The sequence below is a fragment of the Mandrillus leucophaeus genome, unplaced genomic scaffold, assembly GCF_000951045.1.
Source record: "Mandrillus leucophaeus isolate KB7577 unplaced genomic scaffold, Mleu.le_1.0 Scaffold572, whole genome shotgun sequence".
Lineage (NCBI taxonomy): Eukaryota > Metazoa > Chordata > Mammalia > Primates > Cercopithecidae > Mandrillus > Mandrillus leucophaeus.
Window position 1 is genome coordinate 2,018,391 of NW_012106164.1, and position 19,741 is coordinate 2,038,131.

The following is a 19,741-nucleotide window of genomic DNA, read 5'->3' on the forward strand; positions in this document are numbered from 1 at the left end:
AGAATCCTGTGCATCTAAAGCTACTTATCTTTCCCAAAACGGGGCCCTCAGTCCTGGGATAAGGCATCATCCCTGACTCCTGGGGCAAGGGCCCTCCTCTTTCTCCGTTCCTCCTGAGGGAACCCTTAGGACCAGTCACGGGCTTACCTGAACAAAGACGGGGAACACCAGGACTTTAGGGGCCAGGGTGACATAGGTGCCGTAGCTTGAGTGCGTGGCATGCGGCCTCACGACTGGGCAGTTTTGGTAGTTCCCATGGCCCTTCATGGTCTGCACTGTCTTCATCAGCCGTGACTTCTTCCCCAGGCCCGTGTAGGACTTCCCTTTACTGGGACTCCCTGATTCTGTGAAACAGAGATGGGGGACTATGAGACATTTTCATCACTCCTGCAAAGGTGTCCCCTCTGTAGAAACAGGACACGGACTCATTCTGTCAACAACCACTTACTGAGCAGCTACTTTGTGCCAGGTCCTGCGCATGATGCGAAACACAGGGAGGCCTCACATGGGCTCGGGCCTCAAGGAATTCCCTCATACTCTAGTGAGAGACGTTGACACGTGAGAAAGCAAGTCCAGGGCTAGCACAGCACTGGGCACTACCAGCTATGACGGAGGCAGCATGCTCCACCTGCTGCCCCAGGCCTGGATCGGACTTTCCAGTTCAGCCTTACGCTTTTAAAAATCAAGAAATCGCTCATATTTGAAAAATCAGAAGATCTGGCCTCACTGAGCCCACAGTCCCATGTGGAACAATCAGTTAGAGCAGAGTGGTGACCAGCCTGTGTGGCAGGGCACACGCTCTCCTCACCAGACCCCCACACCATTCCCACTACTCCCTGCACAACCTCAGCCCAGCCCAACCTGTTTCCTCCCTCCCTGCCCCACAGACAAAAATCCACAGCAGCAGCAGCAGAGACCAAAGGCTTTCCCAGGATGTACTGGAGTCTGCCCTCTGCAGCCAAGGGAGCTAGAGCAGCCTGGCCCACTCCAGTCAGTCTAGAATAAGGAGTAGCACTTGCTGCCCCAGGTCACAGTAAAGCACACAAGCTTCGAAGCCAGGTGGCTGTGCTCAATCCTGCTCCCCTGCTTACCAGCTGGGTGAGCTTGGGCAACTTATTTCACCCTCAGAGTCTTGATTTCCTCAACTGTAATAACAGTGCCAAGCTCACTGGGTTACAGTGAGGATTAAATGAAATGCTCTAAGTGAAGTCTTTGGAACAGTGCCTGGAACCTAGTAAGTGTGTGATAAAAGTTAGCTGCTAACTCGTTGTTTTGTTGTTGTGATTTCTCCACTTGGAAAAGCAAGTTTGGGAGTCAGGTGCCCCGTAGGACTCTGGGAGTCCCAGGCTTCACTGTATTCAGGAGGTACTCCAGCTTGGCCACCAACTCACAAATCATTCTAATCATAAGGAAAGACAGAGAGAGAAACAGAGAAACAAGGCCACCCCCAGGAAGGAGAGCAGAAGCTGTAATGGCGGTGGGAGGGGTCCCTCTTTGAGGGCACACTGATGGACACACACCCCTCACCCTGAACAACGGATGGTGCCCAGGTTTTTTGTTGTTTTTTGTTTGTTTGTTTGAGATGGAGTTTCGCTCTTGTTGTCCAGGCTGCAGTGCAATGGCCAATCTCGGCTCACTGCAACCTCCGCCTCCCAGGTTCAAGTGATTCTCCTGCCTCAGTCTCCCAAGTAGCCGGGATTACAGGCATGCGCCACCACACCTGGCTAATTTTGTATTTTTAGTAGAGACAGGGTTTCTCCATGTTGGTCAGGCTGGCCTTGAACTCCCAACCTCAGGTGATCTGCCCACCTCAGCCTCCCAAAGTGCTGGGATTACAGGCACGAGCCACCATGCCCAGCCTGTGCACAGGTTTTTATCACGTCCCATCTAGTGGGCAGAGGGACAAAACACAAAGTCGCTAAAAAGTCAGGGGTTCCTGGACCAAGCAGGTGGGAAGGAAACTCCAGAGCAGTCAGGGGAAACTCCACACACTCCTGGGCCCCTTCTAAGGCATTCCTGCTACTGCGTGGCAACTACCAGGTCCTCAGTGACCTGGGTGCCCAGCCTGGTCCCGGGCACAGGCCTCCTTCTGCTGCCAGCAGCCCTGGCCGCGACGGGGGAGCCAGTGGCCTGACCCCAGCTATACCTCAGGGAAGCTCCCCACCAACGCGCACCCACAGTGTCAGAGGAAAAACTCACCTCAAAAGGTTTCACACTTGCTTCCTCCTCCCACCGCCTGCCCCTTCTCACTGAGCAAGGTGAGAAAAACAAGTTGACTCCCCCCATGCCTCTGACAAGTGACCACTGATCATAGACGAATCTGGGGGCAGTGCTCAAACCACCATAACTCAAACCACTTCCTGCCTCTTCTGTGAGTCACATAGAGAGGAGTAGAATGAGCATGAGCTCAGGATGGGCACAGGAGGAATAGACACAAGGAAGATGTCACATAGCTCCTTGTCTGATCTGGCCCTGCACATCAGCCCCAGAGGGGTGTGTGCTGCCAGGCCCTGGACCCTTTGCTTAAAGCACCATCCTGAGTCTCAAGATCCTCACTGAATTTGAGTTGGATAAGACACCCAAGCTTGATCACTGACTTCCCAAGTCAGAGACAGTCTGTGTAACCCTGAACAGCTTCCTTCCTTCTCTGAATCAAAGTTGTCTCCACTTTGAAGTGGAGATAATACTGATTGCTGCCTTGCTTGCCCCAGGGCCAGTGGGAGGTTCACACAAGAGACCTGATGGAAGAGAGCTTGGTGGATTGTACCACAGTGTGAGTAGTCAGGGCATTATCACAAACCCTAAGCCTCCAAGTAATCCACCTATCAGGGCTAGTAGAAGGACAGGTAGGGCTGCTGGGTCTCAAACTGTGCTGTGAATGAAACCCCATGGCCAGCCTGGATCTAGACAGTCTAATTTAACATGGTCAAGCCTAGAGCAGAGAAGGCAAAACCATGCAGGACTGACAAGTAGGTGACTGGAGCAAAATAGACCAAAATTAAAGATGGGTACCCTTTGTAGATGCCAAAATCTGGGTCCTGGGCCCCCAGTCTCAGATTAAAAAATTGATTTCTTCCCTTCTCTAGCTCAGGAGCCCAGGGCTGTCACAGAATCCTCACGAAGGGCCTCACCTAAAGCAACCAACACATAACTCTGCCTTCAGAGAGGAAAAGTTGGCTCAGCCCCATTTGGTAGACAAGGAAACTGAGGTCTGGAATGGTAGGGTGACTGGTCATTTGGTCAGTAAATTATACAAGGCAGGATTAACCCAACCCATGCAGCAGTCATGCCCTCGTGTCCAATCTCCACCCACCCCTGGACAATATGTGGCCAGTGGGAGTGGCTCTGGCTCTGCAAAACTGATCTTTTTTTTTTTTTTTTTTATAGAACAGTACAGCTTGCAACCCAGTTACCGAGCTCTGTGAAGGCAAACTCATTTACTTCCCACCTGCTACCGATGTCTGGTCCAAACCCCCAAATCACCCTTTTTTCCTCCAACACCTGCTTCACTGACCAAATACAGTAATTACAGGGCTCTGTTCCCAGATTCTGAGGCGAGCCCTGGCAGCCACCCTGCCCTGACAGTGGCAAATCTGAAGCCAGGTCACCTTTACAGGGCAGGGACAATGCCAAGGACACCAGCAGCCCTGGGAAACATGCCAACCACAGCCGGGCAGGCACTCCAGGCTCCGGAAGGGCACCAGACCCTATTCAACTCAGGATGGCTTAACTCTCCCTTCTATTCAACTCAGGATGACCCAATACTCCTGAAGGGCTATGTCTTGGCAGCCCAGCCAGAGGAGGGGGACTGAGAAGCCAGCACCCTGGTGACAGCCTTAACCTCTGGACAACTCCAAGTGTGTTTAAGGGAAATTATGTGCCCTGAATTTCACCCTTTCCTCTGAATCCTAAAACTGTGAGCTACAAAGACTTCATCCCTGGTAAAGAGTGAAGATTTATTATTATGAAGAATACATAAAGTCAAGATCTTAACACAATATATTCAAAGAGCTACCATGGTTATTAATATCATCATCATTTCCTCACTTGTCCCTTTCCCCATGGCTCATATGACTGTGCTCTTGCTGACTTACTATGTATTATACTCTCAGAGGGGAATGCAACATGGATACAGACTAGGAGCACAGCAGGGACACACAGAGGTACCTCTAAAACTGAGAAGGGATCAACCCCAGACACCAGCTGTGTGCATGGGCCCACTCCAGGCAGCACACTTCTCCAGTCCCCCTCCTCCACGACCAGACTCCAAAGCCTCAGAGGCAACCCAAGTCATTCTCCTTCAGTCAGTCACACAACCAAAATTCTACTGAGTATCTGCTATCTGCCAGGCCCTGCGTCCTGCACTGGACCTACACAAATGAGCCAGGCCCAGTCCTTAACCCTAATGAAGTCCCTATTGAGCAGCGGCATCTCCACTCTAACCTAATGTGCCAACCAAAAGCTTTTTAAAAACTCATTGTTGATGGAATACTACTCAGCCATTAAAAAAAAGGAATGAATTAACGGCATTTGCAGCGACCTGGATGAGATTGGAGACTATTTTTCTAAGTGAAGTAACTCGGGAATGAAAAACCAAACATTGTATGTTCTCAACGATACATGGGAGCTAAGTTGAGGATACAAAGGCATAAGAATGATACAATGGACTTTGGGGACTTAGGGGGAAGGGTGGGAGGGGGGCAAGGGATAAAAGACTACAAATAGGGTGCAGTGGATACTGCTCAGGTTATGGGTGCACCAAAATCTCACAAATCACCACTAAAAATCTTACTCATGTAACCAAATACCACCTGTACCCCAAGAATCTATGGAAAAATAAAAAATAAAAATAAAACTCATCATTGAATTGCTGTGGGACTTCTCCCCAGAAGGAACACAGATTTATTTCCAACTGACCAGGCTCAACTGCCCAAATGCCCTAGACCGGAGAGAAAGAAGGTGTCTTCCATCAGCGTTCCTGAGCCTGATAGGAGTGCTTTACACACGCAAAAGGCACAAGCACTTTTCCAACTACCCCTATAAGCATCGCCTTCACACCACTGAGAGAGGAACAGCAAGGAAAAAAGTCTATGAGTGGCTAAGCAAAAGCCACTGTCAAGGAAGGCGGTCCAGACACCAGATGGACTTCTGAGTCAAAGCTCTCTGGCAGGCACTTGAAGGATCTCAAGGATTGCCCAGCCAGCTTCAGCCTCAAGACCGATATCTCAGCCTTCCTGGGAAAAGAAAGTGGTTTTGAGCTCAGCCTCCATCCCGATTTTAAAAGCCAAAGAAGAAGAATCCATCCAACAGCAGAGACTTCTGTGCATTTCAAAGACAGCTACCCTCTGTATAGCATCTCTCAGTATACAGGCAACTACTCACAACCATTCTCTCATGGGATCCTCCCAACAACGCTCTGAGGTAGGAATTATTGACCCCATTTTATAAATGAAGAAACTGAGGCTCAGCGAGGGGACATGATTTTTTTTTTTTTTTTAGACAGAGTCTCTCTCTGTCACCCAGGCTGGAGTGCAGTGGCATGATCTTGGCTCACTGCGACCTCCGCCTCGCAGGTTCAAGTGATTCTCCTGCCTCAGCCTCCCGAGTAGCTGGGACTATTGGTGCGCACCACCACGCCCAGCTAATTTTTGTATTTTTAGTAGAGAACGGGGTTTCACTGTGTTAGCCAGGATGGTCTCAATCACCTGACCTGGTGATCCACCCACCTTGGCCTCCCAAAGTGCTGGGATTACAGGCATGAATCACCATGCCCAGCTGAGGGGACATGATTTACTCAAAATCACATAGTTAGAACTCTAACTCAAGACCTCCCAGCTCCACGCTCCATGACTCCCTTCCATGCAAGCCCAACCACATTGCCTCTGGCACCTAACATATATCAGCTGCTCAGTAAAATTGGATGAATCTCAGTTGAATGCCTGAGGCCTGGACACACTGTCTCTTAAATTGCCCTGGTAAGATCCCCTCTCCTCCTTCTTAGTTCTGGCTTCAAGGAAGAAAGACATTGGTTCCGTGAGGGAGAGAAGGTACCACATGGAAAGAGAGTCTGTGTCGATAGGCTAAGTGACCTTGACTCCATTGGAAAGGCCTCAGAACTCAGGGGCAGAGGCTGGGCCAGGCCTTAGCTGATCCTTGATGTCTCTCTGAGCTAGGAGGGCACAGCAGCAGCAGGAGACTCACCTTCGGGAATGGTATCCTCCTGGTACACAGGCCGGAGCAGCTGCAAGGGAAAGACAGGAGAACAACCTCAGCCCCAGGAGCAGGGCAGGACAGCCCAGGAGGCTGCTGGACACAGGGGCCCCAGGGGAGAGGAAGTGGAGCACCTCAGGGCACAAGAGAAAAACAGCAGTTCTGGTAACCAGCTGAGGGAGGAGGCAGGGAGAGAACACAAAATCCCAGAATATTCAAGTTAAAAGAGGCTTTATGGGTCATGAAGTCTAGCCCCTTGGCAAGTCCCCAACTTCCTTTACAGCAGCTCGTTCCAAAGTGCATTCCATGGAACACTGGAATGGTAAGACGGTACCAACCATGCCCTCAAGGGTGCCCCCATCAGGCAAGTTTGGGAAATGCGGTGTTATTTGGGTGACACCACCTGCTGTAGTACAGGATGCCAGCAGAGCCTCTACTAGGCTCCTTTGCACTGGGAATCTCCTAGATGAGGAAGAGAGTACAGGATATGTCTCAAGCTTATCTGACCTCAGAACACCTTTTTTCTAGAGTATCTCATGGGACTAATAATTTGGGGAGTGCACTCCATCATCCCACCACGCAATCATGCAGTGTCTGCTTTCACCCCTCCTATGATGGGGGCTCACCACCTACCAACACAGCCCATTCCACTGGGGAAAAGCACAGGCTGGTAGAAAGCTCTTCCTTCTGTGAGTTGAAATCTTCCAGCCTGTGCATGCCCTGCTCTTGGATCTGTGCCCTGAGGCCACATAGACCCATCCGTCCTCCCCACAAAGAACAGCCTTGCAGAAGGCAGAGCTAGCACATACTCCATCTCCTTGCCCAACATCACAGCCCCTCGCAGGCTCCTCATCACACAACTTTGGGTCTTCAAGTCTTCCTGGCCTCCCACAGGGACCCAATACCCTTCACCTTCCCCACACCAGCTGTCCATACCTGGCTCCCAGGATTCAGCGGGGCCAGGATGATGTAGTTGGGGTCGGTGGGGGCAGTGGCACGGGACAGTGCAGGCAGGGTGTGCTGGCCTCCGCGCTTGGCCACCTCGGTGTAGCGCTCCCAGCCGCCAAGCAGCAGCCCATCAGAGCTGTCACATACCAGGTGGCAGCTGTGGCGCTGCTCTGGCCGTGCCTGGGCCCCATGGGTACAGTTCTTCTCCCTTTTGTTGGGTGGTGACTGGAGGTCATGTGTCGACTTGCAGGAGGCTCGCCGCAGGACCCCACCATCTGGTCCTGGCTTGACCTGGGGGACCATGCGCCACACGAGTAGGATGATCTCACTAGGGCAGCTCCTAGAAGTTGGGGGATCACACAGAGAGGTTGAGCCTGGGGAAAACCAGTATCAGCCAGAGTGAGGGCCCACAGGGCAGGGAGGATGATGGGGGGAAGAGGAGGCAGATGCGGCAGGGAAGCCCCCAGTGTTGGGGCAGGAAGGGATGCAAGAAGCCATTTAAAGAAGAGACAGCAAATGGGTCACCTAGGTCAATTCCTATTGATGGGCAGTGGCTGAGAAGGACCCTGAGGTCAACGCCAGGTTCAACAGGAAAGAGTTCCATACTCAATCCATGATGCTTGTCATAAGCAAGATATAAGCAAGTAAAGCTCGGAGATTCCCTAAGTGCAAGCCCTTATCTGGCATTCCAGAAGCAGACCTAAAATCAGGCCATTGGGGTTTTACCCTAGGGGATCAAAATTTGGGAGACTCCAACATTTTCAAGAATAATTTTTAATTGCACAATTGAAACATTTGCAACATCTTCACGTCCTTAAATAACAAATGGACTTAGCTCTAAGGTAGCAGAAATAATTAGCTAAAGCAGAAAGCAACCCCCTGGTGCCCCGTCCTGAACCACAGAGTCTGAGAGCATCTTCCCTGCTGTTTGCTCTGGAATCCGAAAGTGCTCTGAGCCTGAACCTTCCATTCTCAGGCCAAGAAACAGATTCCTTGAGGAGCAAAAGGAATTGCCTGCTCACAGCTAGGCAAAGGAGGGAGCAGCAAGAGCTGGGTCAGGCAAGGCAGTGTGCCCAGAGGTGGGGAGGGTGTGCCATCAGTCTGAGGCCCCAGGCCACCCACTGCCCCCTGTCACCGGATCTCGTGGGCCAGCTCCACACATTTCCAGTGCTCCACAGGCCTCTCGTTCAGCTGCAGCACTGTGTCCAGCTGCTGCAGCCCTGCCCGTTCTGCCGGACCCCCTGCAGGGACAAAGAAAAGCCATTCAGGGGCCCCTGAAGCCCAAGACCCCTTCAAAGGACCTGGAGTCCTTTGCTGCCATGGTGACCTCAGACAAGGACCTCCCTTTTTCTCTAAGTTTGTTCATCTGTGAAATGAGGGGCTGAACTTGGTGCCTCTTAAGAGTATTGAAAGAAGGCATCCCTTTGCCTTCCCTTCTCCCTGCTTGCCTCCCCTACTGCTGGCTCACCTCTCTGCAGTCCACCCTTCCACCCAGGCCCTTACCCCTCCCCAGGGCCTCCTACTCCACTGAGAACCTTCCCTAGGGCCAGGCTCCCACACTCCATTCATTCCTTCTCTGTCAATCATTGTGCACAAACCTCATGCCCACCCCTGTGCAGGCACTGCAAACACCCTGACCACTGAGCCCTGGCTTCTGTCTTTGAGATGCTCACTCTGTGATTAACAGAAATCTTCACTTGTGAAAAGTAGGGAAGGATGGCTCTTTTTAAGCGCTGATCAGGCTCAGGATAGGATACAATACCGGCTTCAAATAGAGTTCACAAATGACTCTCATTTTCCCATGCAGCCATTGCTGAAAATATAGGTTTAGTTCCTGTTCAAACTGATTGGGAAACAAAATATAAAAACCTATTTTCATTTTGATAAAAACAACAAAAAAAGTGGGCATATTTTATAAATGGCAGTTTCATCTATGGTCACTTAAAAATATTTTGAAAAGCCAGGACACTTTGCTCCAGTTTGGGGCTCCCCCTTTAGTTCCAGCCTCTGTTAGCAAAGCCCATATGTGTGGTGGGCAAGGGGAGCTGGCATCCCCCTGTCACTCACTTACCGGAATCCACGGCCTGGACTCGGACTGGAGAGTCACAGCAGATGGTGAAGCCAAAGCCGTCCTTTCCCCTCGGAATGGTGATCTAGGACACAGTCCTGTCCAGTCACTGCCAGAAGCTGGAGGCTCCGGCCTCTATCCCAAGGTCAGGAAGCCCACAGCCCACCCCTGCCAAGAGCCACCCTCCTCTCCAAAGGAATCAGAGCCACAAAGGAGCTGGCCAGCCCCTCAGTGTCCCTATCTCAGCCCAGACAACTTGAGCACTGGGTTGTGGGCCAAGCAGGAAGGCCAGAGCTCAGCAGGTAAACCCATGCCAATGTGGGGAGGGCCTGGGATGGACAAGGTCTTGGAAAAGCAAACCTTGCCATCCTGAGCCCCAGCAGCTCAGCCCTTGACCCAAGGGCCCATCAGCACTGCACAACTCGGCCTCACCTTTGATCTACTGTTTTCCTGGCTCCCTTCTTCCTTTCTCACAGAAGTTCACAGAGCATTAGCCTGGGGCTGGCCCTGTGCTAAGGGCCCAAAGACAAGACCAGCCTGATCACTGCTCTCCCAGAGCACAGAGGAGGGAACACTGGGACACACTCACTCCATCTCAGGCCAAGGGTCAGAGGAAGAGAGCTGGGGTTCTGGGGGCCAATCTGTGGCCAGAGCCCCAAGGCATCCAGTGAGGACTCCCAGGTAAGGGGCAGGTAAGGTCACAGATAGGCTTCCTGTGACCTGAACTAGCCACTGACTCATGTGCCTGCTGAGGCCCATTGGCTTGACAGGTCCACAACTCCTACTTTCAGAAGTCCATGAGAGGGCCTTGCCATCTGGATGCTCTTTTCTTTTCAAATTGGCACACAATTATTGAGCTCCTACTGCATGCCAGGCTCTGCAGACGTACAGAGGCACACAGCCTTGGTCTCTGGCTCCCAGAGGAGCACGAGGGTACACAAACCTCTCCACAGTAAAGCAGGGCACAGCAGGCACTAAAGTAAAACAGGAGGACTGGGCCATTCTCAGTCCTTTATGCTCCGACTGTGGACGCCATGCTTGGCACACGATAGGAATTCAGCAGAGGCTACTGTAGGGAGGACAACCTAGCAGTTTCCCACCCACAGAAGGATGTAGGGTGGTATGCCAGCCAATTCTGGCTGCTAAAGGCAGCACAAATCGGAAAAGGGATTCAAGGGGTCCCAAGAGACCCCCTAGAGAAAGTGGGACTTGGGGTGGGCCCTAGCGAGGCACAGGGAAGGGTGTCCCACGCAAGTTGAGAAAGAGGCAGCTCAGCAAGCCTGGAAAAGGTCAAGGGTGCCGGCCTTGTCAGGAGATTTCTATCTCCTTCCTTTGAGGGTTGTCCCTGCAAGACTGGGCACCTGCACTCATTCACCTGCCAACCATCCCAGGGCCAGGCATGAGGAAGGTGAGTGGGAGGGAGCCCAGAATGACCAAGGGCCTTGGAAGCTGCAGGGACCTCTGAGGCTCTGCTTCCCACCAGCCCCGGGCCTGGATTCAAAGCGAGTTTGTAAAACAGGAAATCTGACAGACAAGGGGAAGGGGGAGGAGGCAGGAAAATACCCTGTTCCCATAAGAATTCTGGGAAAACACGCAGCTAAGACAGGAAGAGAAAAAAATGGAAAGAAAGAAAGAAAAACAAACGCGGGTGCGAGTGTGGAAAGCTGGGGGAAAGGAGCAGCCACTCGTTGCCAGGCCCGCCTGAGGCCAGGGAAGACGCCAGGAGCCTGGCCCCCTCCATGGAACCAGCGAGGATTTTTTAGGGGTCTCACAAGCCAACCCTCAACCCAAGCACAAGCCGGGGTCCCAAAGCCCATCCAGCACTTCCCCACCCCTACCCCACCCAGGGCCAAAGCCTCCTGCATAGAAAACCCATGCCGGCACCCTGGGCTCTGGATGGCCAGTTTTGGGGCAGTAGCTGGAGAGTGGGGTCTGGGGAGGAGTGTGCTCCAAGAAAACAGCCTCCTCCTCCCAAACCCAGACCCCACATCCAAGCAGGACTGTGGGCTGGGGCCCCTTACCCTCCTGTGCCAGCCCAGACCACAGTCCAGCCAGCTGGGGGTGTGAAGGAGGGGAAGAGGAGAGGGTGCCAGGAGGCAAGCTCATCTCCTAGTTCGGAGGAAGCAGAATTTATGCTCTGTCCACCATGATCACTGACCACATTGAGAAGGTAGTGTCCAAAGAACCTGACCATCCCTGCAGCCCCCAGGGAAACGAGTACACCCATTTTACAGAAAGGAGATAAGACCCCAAGTGCCACCCCCTCCACCCTCCTGCTCTCCGCCCTGCTCTGACTAGGAGGTGAAGGGAGCAGCCCTGCCCCAAGTCCTTGGCAGCTTCTGACAGAGCCTGTCCTTCCTGCGGGTGGTTCTCACTCTTTCCTGTCCAGGGCAGGAACAGCCACTGCTCCCAGGTCTCACCCATGCCAGCCCCTCACTTCTGCTCTCCTGCCTAGTTTCTGCTCCTCTGTCCTGCCTAGACTGTAATCTCCAAATGCTGCCATGTATTAAACATCTCCTAGATAGATATGCACAGCAGACACTGAGCCAGGCTCTTCGCACACATCATCCCATTCACTCCCACGGCACCATCGCTGGATTTCATTATCCCTATTTTACTGACTAGGAGATAAAGGCTCAGAGAGGAACAGTGACTTGCTCAAAAGCTGCAGCTAAAGAGGAGCAGAGCTAGATTAGAGCTCAGACCTGACCAAAAGCTTGCTGCTCTCAATTCTGCACTGGTTTCTAACACAGAAACCATCTTGAACTCTAAGTCCCTGAGCCCTAGGTCTAGCCCACAATTGCTCCTGGCCCCACTCTGATGGCGAGCATGCCCCATCTTCTAGCCCATAGCCCCAAGGTGACCAAGAACTTCTAGATGTCCCATCCAGTGCTCTCTCTGTCTCACCACCCTGTCATCCAGATGCTAGTGTCTCAGGGGCTGCTTTTCCCAGCTCCAGGAGGGCAGGAAACACAGAGTGGGGCCTGCAGGGCAGAGCCTGAGAGCTGGGGAGGGCTAGAGAGAGAATACTGGGTCCCCTAGCAGGCAGGTGGCGGGGGAGCAGAGGCCCCTCTGGGCATCCTCCTGGGACCTAAGCACTGCCTGTCAGAGGAGTCAGGACCCACAGTCCAGTCTGGTCATTAAAACAAATAGAGGGGCTTCTCTATGTGATTTTTTAAAAATCAGAACAATTTCAGAACTCCCTTCCAGATTAGATATCACTTGCCTTCACCATCCCGGATCCCATTCCTATTTTATTTTATGAGAAAAAATGGTCCATCATAGTTCTAGAAGAGACACAGGGGGGCTAATGGGATCATCATGGCCCACTCTGCCCTCTTTCCAAGACCGGAGGCTGAGGCCAAACCCTCACTGTAAAGTTGGATTCCAAAGCCAAAGGAATCCTGAGCCATAGTGAGGCATCAGCAGTAGGGGGGAGGAAAGTTATATGTATGTACATAAACACAAAAACACCCGACCTCACATACGAGCACACGCCAACACACACACACACAGGGGGCAGAATGGGCACTGCTGTCCCATCAGAAGCAGGAAAGTTAGCAAAAATACAAACTCCGCTCCCAGCTGCTCTGCAACCACGGCATTTTCAATCTCACACCCACAGCCCCTCCCCAGATAAAAAGAACAGAAAGCTAGCTGGATTATCTCACCAAAAACACCACCCAGCCAGTGGTTAGTACTCCACACAGAGCTGGGCCCTAAAGGGGCCTTGGGTCCAGCTCCTGCCTCTATCCTCCTCCCCATATCCAAGTGAGCCTGCAGGGAGCAGGAGGGGGTAACAGAAGACCTTGTTGGGAGCGAGATCCTGCTCTGATGGTCCCTCTACCCCCATCCCTGAACACTCCACAGGCTCCCCACAAGAGGCCAAGCACCCACCTGGCGGTAGCGGCGCTCCGAGCACACCTTGCAGAGCCCATTGAAGCGGTTCATGGCTGCGGGTCCTGCCTCGGCTGCCGCCCCATGAAAACCCAGCTCTCCCCCAGCAGTGGGAGCCCACACTGGACCCGTCAGCCTGGCATGAGCACCCTGGGAAGCCCGCCCTACAGAAGAATGGCAGGAAATCACCTCTCACCTCCCCAAGCCCTGTCTGTGCTGTGTGCCTCTGCACGATAAGCCTGAAGGCTTCCTGAAACCTCAGAATGACAAGGAAGAGGGAGAGTTTTATATTAAAATTCCTGTCAACTAGTTAGTATTCCCCAGGCCCGGCGGGGAGAGGGCGCCTTTGTTCTGGCTGCATTCTCTGCCATGGGCCACTTTGTGATTCCAATGTTCTCACAAACACCCCTCACTGGAGGAGAACCCAGGCAGAAAACGCAGCTGCTCTATAACAACGCCTCCTCCCCCTGCAAGTCCCAGGGTCCCTACTGGAAATCCAGGAGACTACCCCAGCCGAAAGAATCCCAGGACACCTTGTGGGGTTACACTCACAGACATCCCATCTCAAGACAGGGAACATAAAACATTTGGAGTCTGAAGACCTGCCTGCCACTTGGAAACTACTTAAAAGTCAGTTTCGGCCAGGTGCAGTGGCTCATGCCTATAATCTCAACACTTTGGGAGGCCGAGGCAGGTGGATCACTTGGGGTCAGGAGTTCGAGACCAGCCTGGTCAACATGGTAAAACCTTGTCTCTACTTTAAAAATACAAAAATTAGCTGGGTGTGGTGGTAGGCACCTGTAGTCCTAGCTACTCAGGAGGCTGAGGCAGGAGAATCGCTTGAACCCAGGAGGCAGAGGTTGCAGTGAGCTGAGATCATGCCACAGCACTCCAGCCTGAGCGACAGAGCAAGACTCTGTCTCAAAAAAAAAAAAAAAGTCAATTCATTTGTCTTTTGTCCACGGAAGTGGGTTGCTGTCAGGATCTGGTGATACATGGACCATGAAGTCAGATGTAGAAGGGATTTCCAGGCCATCAGACAATCCAGCCTCCTCATCTTACTGACAAACAAACTGAGGCCTGGAGAGGTTATGATCAAACAGCAGGGCAGTGTGGGGCTAGGACCAGAACCCGGGTCCTATTTCCTGCCTGGCAGTCCCAGGATAGCATCCTGCAGAGTAGCACATGGTGAGCCCAGCTGCTTTTGCCCATCTCAGAGCCCCTGGGGAAGCCCAGCCACGCACTCAAGTCCTTGATGACAGAGGGTTCCTTGGTTCAGCCCAGCTTTTGTTGCTGTGTGACTGTGGGCAGGTCACCCAGGTTTCTGGGCCTCCATCTCCCCACCTGCACAGCACAGGAGCTGAAAAGATGGACTCCGGGGGCTCTCCCCGAGCCACAGCCAAGCCTCTGACAAGGACACCTTCTTTGCTGAGTCCCACAGACATCTCTGAGCACACAAGCTCAGGAAAATCCAATACTCCTCAGAAAAAGGCCCCCAGGGGCTTGAGGCCTGTGTGCAGAATCCAGCATGCAGCAGGATTTTACAAGCCACCAAGAAACCTATGATGCTGGAGGAAGCAAACATGGTGTTGACACCCATGTAATTTACATGAATCACGAGGGAGACCCCCTGATCACCATGCTCTCTGTGCGTGGCAAGTAGAGAGACAGGGGGAAAGGTCTTTGCAGTTCCCCACAGAAGGCAGAGGAAAGCTTCTCAACTAATGAAGCCACAGAAAACAAATCTGACAAGTTACTCCTGGCAAGTTTCTCTGTCTAACCCAGTCGCAGCTGGACACATGTGCCTGGTAAACTGAAATTACTTAAAACTAAAGTTGACACTCAGTTCCCCAGTCACACTAGCCACATTACAAGTGCTCAGTAGCCACAGGTGGCAGGTGGTCACCACACCGGCCAGCACAGCTCTAGACTGCTCCATGGGGCAGGGCCTTGGACAGGTCCAGAAATGCATCCCAGCACCCAGCACAGGGCCCAGCCCTAGGTGTAAATATTTAATGAATGATGAATAAGTGAATGACTTGAGTCAGTAAACGTGAAAATGTTTGGTACCTTGTAATATGCCGATATTGTGTAATATGTAAGATACTATTAGGAACTACAGCAACGTCGTATATTCCCAGCTAGGCCATGCACAGGAGGCAGTGTGCCACAGCACACTGAAAAGGCAGCCAGCCCTCACTCAGAGTCTGCCTTCACCACCTGCCAGCTGTGTGGCCACGGAGAGGGCCTAATGCTCTGAACCATGTATGTCCCTTTCATCTGTGAGATGCCGAAGTAACACCTGCCTCAGAGTGGGCAGTTAAGATTAGGTAAAAGCACGTGGTATACACGGGCTAATGAATTGCTGGGAGTTTGTTTTGGCTGGAATGCAGTGGTGCGATCTCAGCTCACTGTAACTTCCACCTCCCAGGTTCAAGCAATTCTTCTGCCTCAGCCTCCCAAGTAGCTGAGACTACAGGTGCGTGCCACCGTACCTGGCTAATTTTTGTATTTTTAGTAGAGACAGCGTTTCATCATATTGGCCAGGCTGGTCTTGAACTCATGACCTCAAGTGAGCCACCCACCTCAGCCTCCCAAAGTGCTGGAATTACAGGCGTAAGCCACCATGGCCGGCCCTTTTTTTTTTTTTTTTTTTTTTAAATTGAGACAGAGTCTTGCTCTGTCGCCCAGGCTGGAATGATCTCTGCTCACTGCAACCTCCGCTGCCCGGGTTCAAGTGATTCTCCTGCCTCAGCCTCCCAAGTAGCTGAGACTACAGGCGCCCGCCACCATGTCTGGCTAACTTTTTTGTATTTTTGGTAGAGACAAGGTTTCACCATGTTGGCCAGGCTGGTCTTGAACTCCTGACCTCAGGTGATCACCTGCCTCAGCCTCCCAAAGTGCTGGGATCACAGGCGTGAGCCAGCATGCCTGGCCAAGTAATTCCCTCTCTTATTTGTTAAAGAAAACCATAGATCCCCTGCCATGCCCTGCAAAGAGATGGAATGAATTTTGGAGAATTCTCCCAACTCCTTATGTGAAAAAGGCTCCTTTCCAGACTTTAAGCCCTAATAGAGTGAGAACCCCTTGGTCTCAGGTTCAGAATCACAGCTGCCCCCTGACATCAAGCAGGTCTAACCTGAGAGGGTGATTCAGCCTCAGTCCCAGGGGAAGCAGGGGGCCAAGAAGGCCTGTGGGAAGGGGAGGACTCGGTTTCTAGAGGCCCAAAGTTAGTAAGATCCAGATGCTTGCATTTCCAGAGGTGGGTGCCTGGACCTTTCCCCACCCCTGCCACAATCATGGATACCCAAAGAAGAGCATTTATTTCCTGTAATACATCTCAGGAAAGTCAAGAAATCATTCCTTCCAAGTGCATGACTTGCTGAGTTTCAAGCACCAAATGCTACCCCTTTAGGGGTTTCCTGGGCCCAGGGGCTGACAAGGAGGAGGTCCAGCCTCTGGAGCAATGCCCTAGCTTGTCCCCACCTACCTTTAGTTTCTTCCCATTCTCAGCGTCCCCACCTCCTGGCATTCTCAGCAGTGGGTCTGGAAGGCAACAGAACAGAATCAGAAAATGCCTGGTGGCATGGAAGGCTCCCCTCCTCAGACTACCCAGAGGACAGTGCTGGGAAACAGGCCCATGGGTTTGCCCAGGACCACTCCTGGCCTCAGGATGTGGGGACACCTGAGGCTCGATCCAGACAAGGACTCAGGAGCCAGGGCTGCATGTGGGAAAGGCAGAACATAGAAAAGGGCCATGAAATCCGTGTTTTGAGCCTCAGGGATCATGGCAGGACCTAAATGCCCTGTCTGTAGAGGTGGGTATCCCAAGGTGAGCAAGGCAACCTGGGGGATCCCTGAGACATGGAGCTGGGAAGGAGCCATTGGGGAAGCATAAAGTACCCCACAAGCAAGGGAGCTAAACTACATGGGGTCAGGCCATAGCCTCTCCAATGAAAGTCCAACCAGACAAGCAGTGGAGGCATGGGCAAGAGGCTGCCTGCAGCGTGCACTCTAGCAGGTGCTCCTGAGAAGTCCCTGCACCCAGCAGGCTAATAGCAGCCTGGGTGGCAGGGGCCACCAAATATCAGAACTGATGCCACTATGCAGGAAAGGAGGGAGGGGGCAGATCCTGGGAAGGGAAGCTGAAGGGGGTGTGCAGGTACCTCTCAGTGGCCGCAGTCGCCGCCTGGCCACCTTCAGGTGCTTGGTCCGGCCCAGGTGCTCCCCTAGGAGGTAGTACCAACCACTGATCTCCTGTCACGAGAGAAGGAATGACACACTCAGACACAGGAGGCAGAGGCACAGGTCAGGCAGCCACCAATCCCCCTCCAAAAGTAGCCACTGGACACCCTCCCACAGGAGAGAAAGACTCTCCAGCCTTCCTGCCTCTGAGCTGCCACACCTGTACCTCCAGGAAGCCTTCCATGATGCTCAGGGCAGAGCTGGCTCTCCCCTCTGCCGAATTCCCACAGCCTCTTATCCCTGGAGGACAACCATCTACTTGCCTGTCTCCCCCACTAAGTTGTGCACAGGCTCTTTGATGTGCCTTGCACTATGCCTGGTATACAGTAGGAGCCATATTTGTTGACAGAACAGAAGTGAAGGAGTGAAAGAGGGATGGAGAGGCCAAAAGGCATCCTGTGGCTCCTGAGCAGTCTCCAGGGGGAACATCTTTTCCAGGAGAACGAAGCCAAGGCTGCAGTCAAGAGAAGCTCTAGACCAGGCGTGGTGGCTCACACCTGTAATCCCAGCACTTTGGGAGGCCGAGACGGGTGGATCATCTGAGGTCAGCAGTTGGCGATCAGCCTGGCCAACATGGTGAAACCCTGTCTCTACTAAAAACACAAAAATTAGCCAGGCATGGTGGCAGGCACCTATAATCCCAGCTACTCAGGAGGCTGAGGCAGGAGAATTGCTTGAACCTGGGAGGCGGAGGTTGCAGTGAGCCAAGATCACACCACTGCACTCCAGCCTGGGCAACAGAGTGAGACTCCATCTCAAAAAAAAAAAAAAAAAAAAGAGAGAGAGAGAGAGAAGCTCTTTAGGACTCACAAGCAGGATAAAGGTTCCTCATGCCACAGGCCACCAGGACATTTCCAGGGATGTGCAAAAGGAGTGCCCCCCACCCTCCACCTTCCAGTTCCGGGGGTCCAGTGCAGCACAGAAATTGATAAGGGACCGGTGACCCAGAGCAAGGAGTCTTGGGTCCCAAAGAGTCCTCCTCCAGCCTGAAGGAAAGTTCCACAGAGGATGGTGCTGCTCACTCCATCCTTGAGCACCTGTTAGACCCAGAAATATCAGGCCTGGTAGACACAAGAAGAGGACCCCTGGTACGGACCATGGGCGCACCTGGCCTTCATCTTCTGGGGCAGGCCCAGGAGTGCTCTGGGCCCCAAAGGATCTGCCAGTATCTTCAACAGCAGACACCAGACTCAGAGCCTCCTGGGAAGACTTGGGGCTGCCTAACAACTGCTCTCTGGCAAGACAAACCAAGAAGGGGACCCAGACTCTCAGCTAGGCAGGTAACAAACACAGTGCTGCTATGCAGGCCACCCCACCGGGCAACTGTCTCAGTGGGGCACCATCTCACAGAGAGAAGCCTTAATCAAGGGCTGACAGAGAAACCCTGCCTGTACCGGCCCGGTCCAGTTGGGATGATCCTGACAGAAGCGTCCTTAGGACCCACCTTCTCCGGAGTCAGGAGAGACTTCACCCCAAAGCTCATGCAGCCAATGAGTCCACTCTGTCTGGGAGAACAATTGAGGCTTGAGTCAGTACTTTTTGTTGGGCTCTATTGGGAGGTCCATTATCAAGTATAGCATGGGTTTGCCTGATGCACTGCGGTTTACAAAGCACTTTACCCGCATCATCACGTTTGATCCTTCTGACTCTGTGAGGCAGGCTAGAGAGGAGCTATTATCTCCATTTTACAGAGGGAAAAATGGAGACTCAGAGTTGGTCCCTTTCCCAAGGTCATAGGACAAGTTCAACACTCCCTCTACCAAACACAAAAGCTCAGAGGTACTTCACGAGTTTTAACTGTTCTGGTGCTGGGTAGATCTGAAGAGCTGGTCCCCAGAGGGAACCTCCTTGCCCATATCAGTTGGTGATGCTCAGTGGAGAACAGTTATGGGACCTCAAGCTCAAGAAGTTTTGTCTCAGATCCAGGAAGGAGCTGAGCAGTTCTTAGATGGCTACACATCAAGATCCAAACCCACCTGACACAAAAGCTGCTGAGACCAATCTGACCTGGCCACCAGCAGGGCAGATAGGCATGGGCCAAGGTCACGCTTCATGGGGATGTCAGACTATGGCAAGGGGCTAAGTTCAATCTTCTTGGTTAAAAAGAATTCACAGCTGGGCACGGTGGCTCATGCCTGTAATGCCAGCACTTTGGGAGACATAGGCAGGCAGATCACTTTAGGTCAGGAGTTTGAGACCAGCCTGGCCAACATGGCGAAACCCTATCTCTACTAAAAATACAAAAATAACACCACATGGTGGTGCATGCTTGTAATCCTAGCTACTCAGGAGACTGAGGCAGGAAAATCACTTGAAACCAGGAAGTGGAGGTTGCAGCCTGGGTGACAGAGCCAAGACTTCGTCTCAAAAAAA

The 19,741-nt window shown here is 52.5% G+C and overlaps 1 protein-coding gene across 1 annotated transcript in view; it reads right to left on the reverse strand.

Moving 5' to 3' along the window:
* The window catches only part of RGS3 (regulator of G-protein signaling 3), a 136,978-nt gene that overhangs the window by 86,627 nt on the left and 30,610 nt on the right, over positions 1–19,741 (reverse strand). The window contains 8 exon segments of the mRNA XM_011998501.1: positions 148–344; positions 6,202–6,241; positions 7,147–7,498; positions 8,294–8,399; positions 9,230–9,311; positions 16,614–16,669; positions 17,290–17,380; positions 18,813–18,873. Coding sequence (XP_011853891.1) covers positions 148–344; positions 6,202–6,241; positions 7,147–7,498; positions 8,294–8,399; positions 9,230–9,311; positions 16,614–16,669; positions 17,290–17,380; positions 18,813–18,873 — 985 coding nt within the window.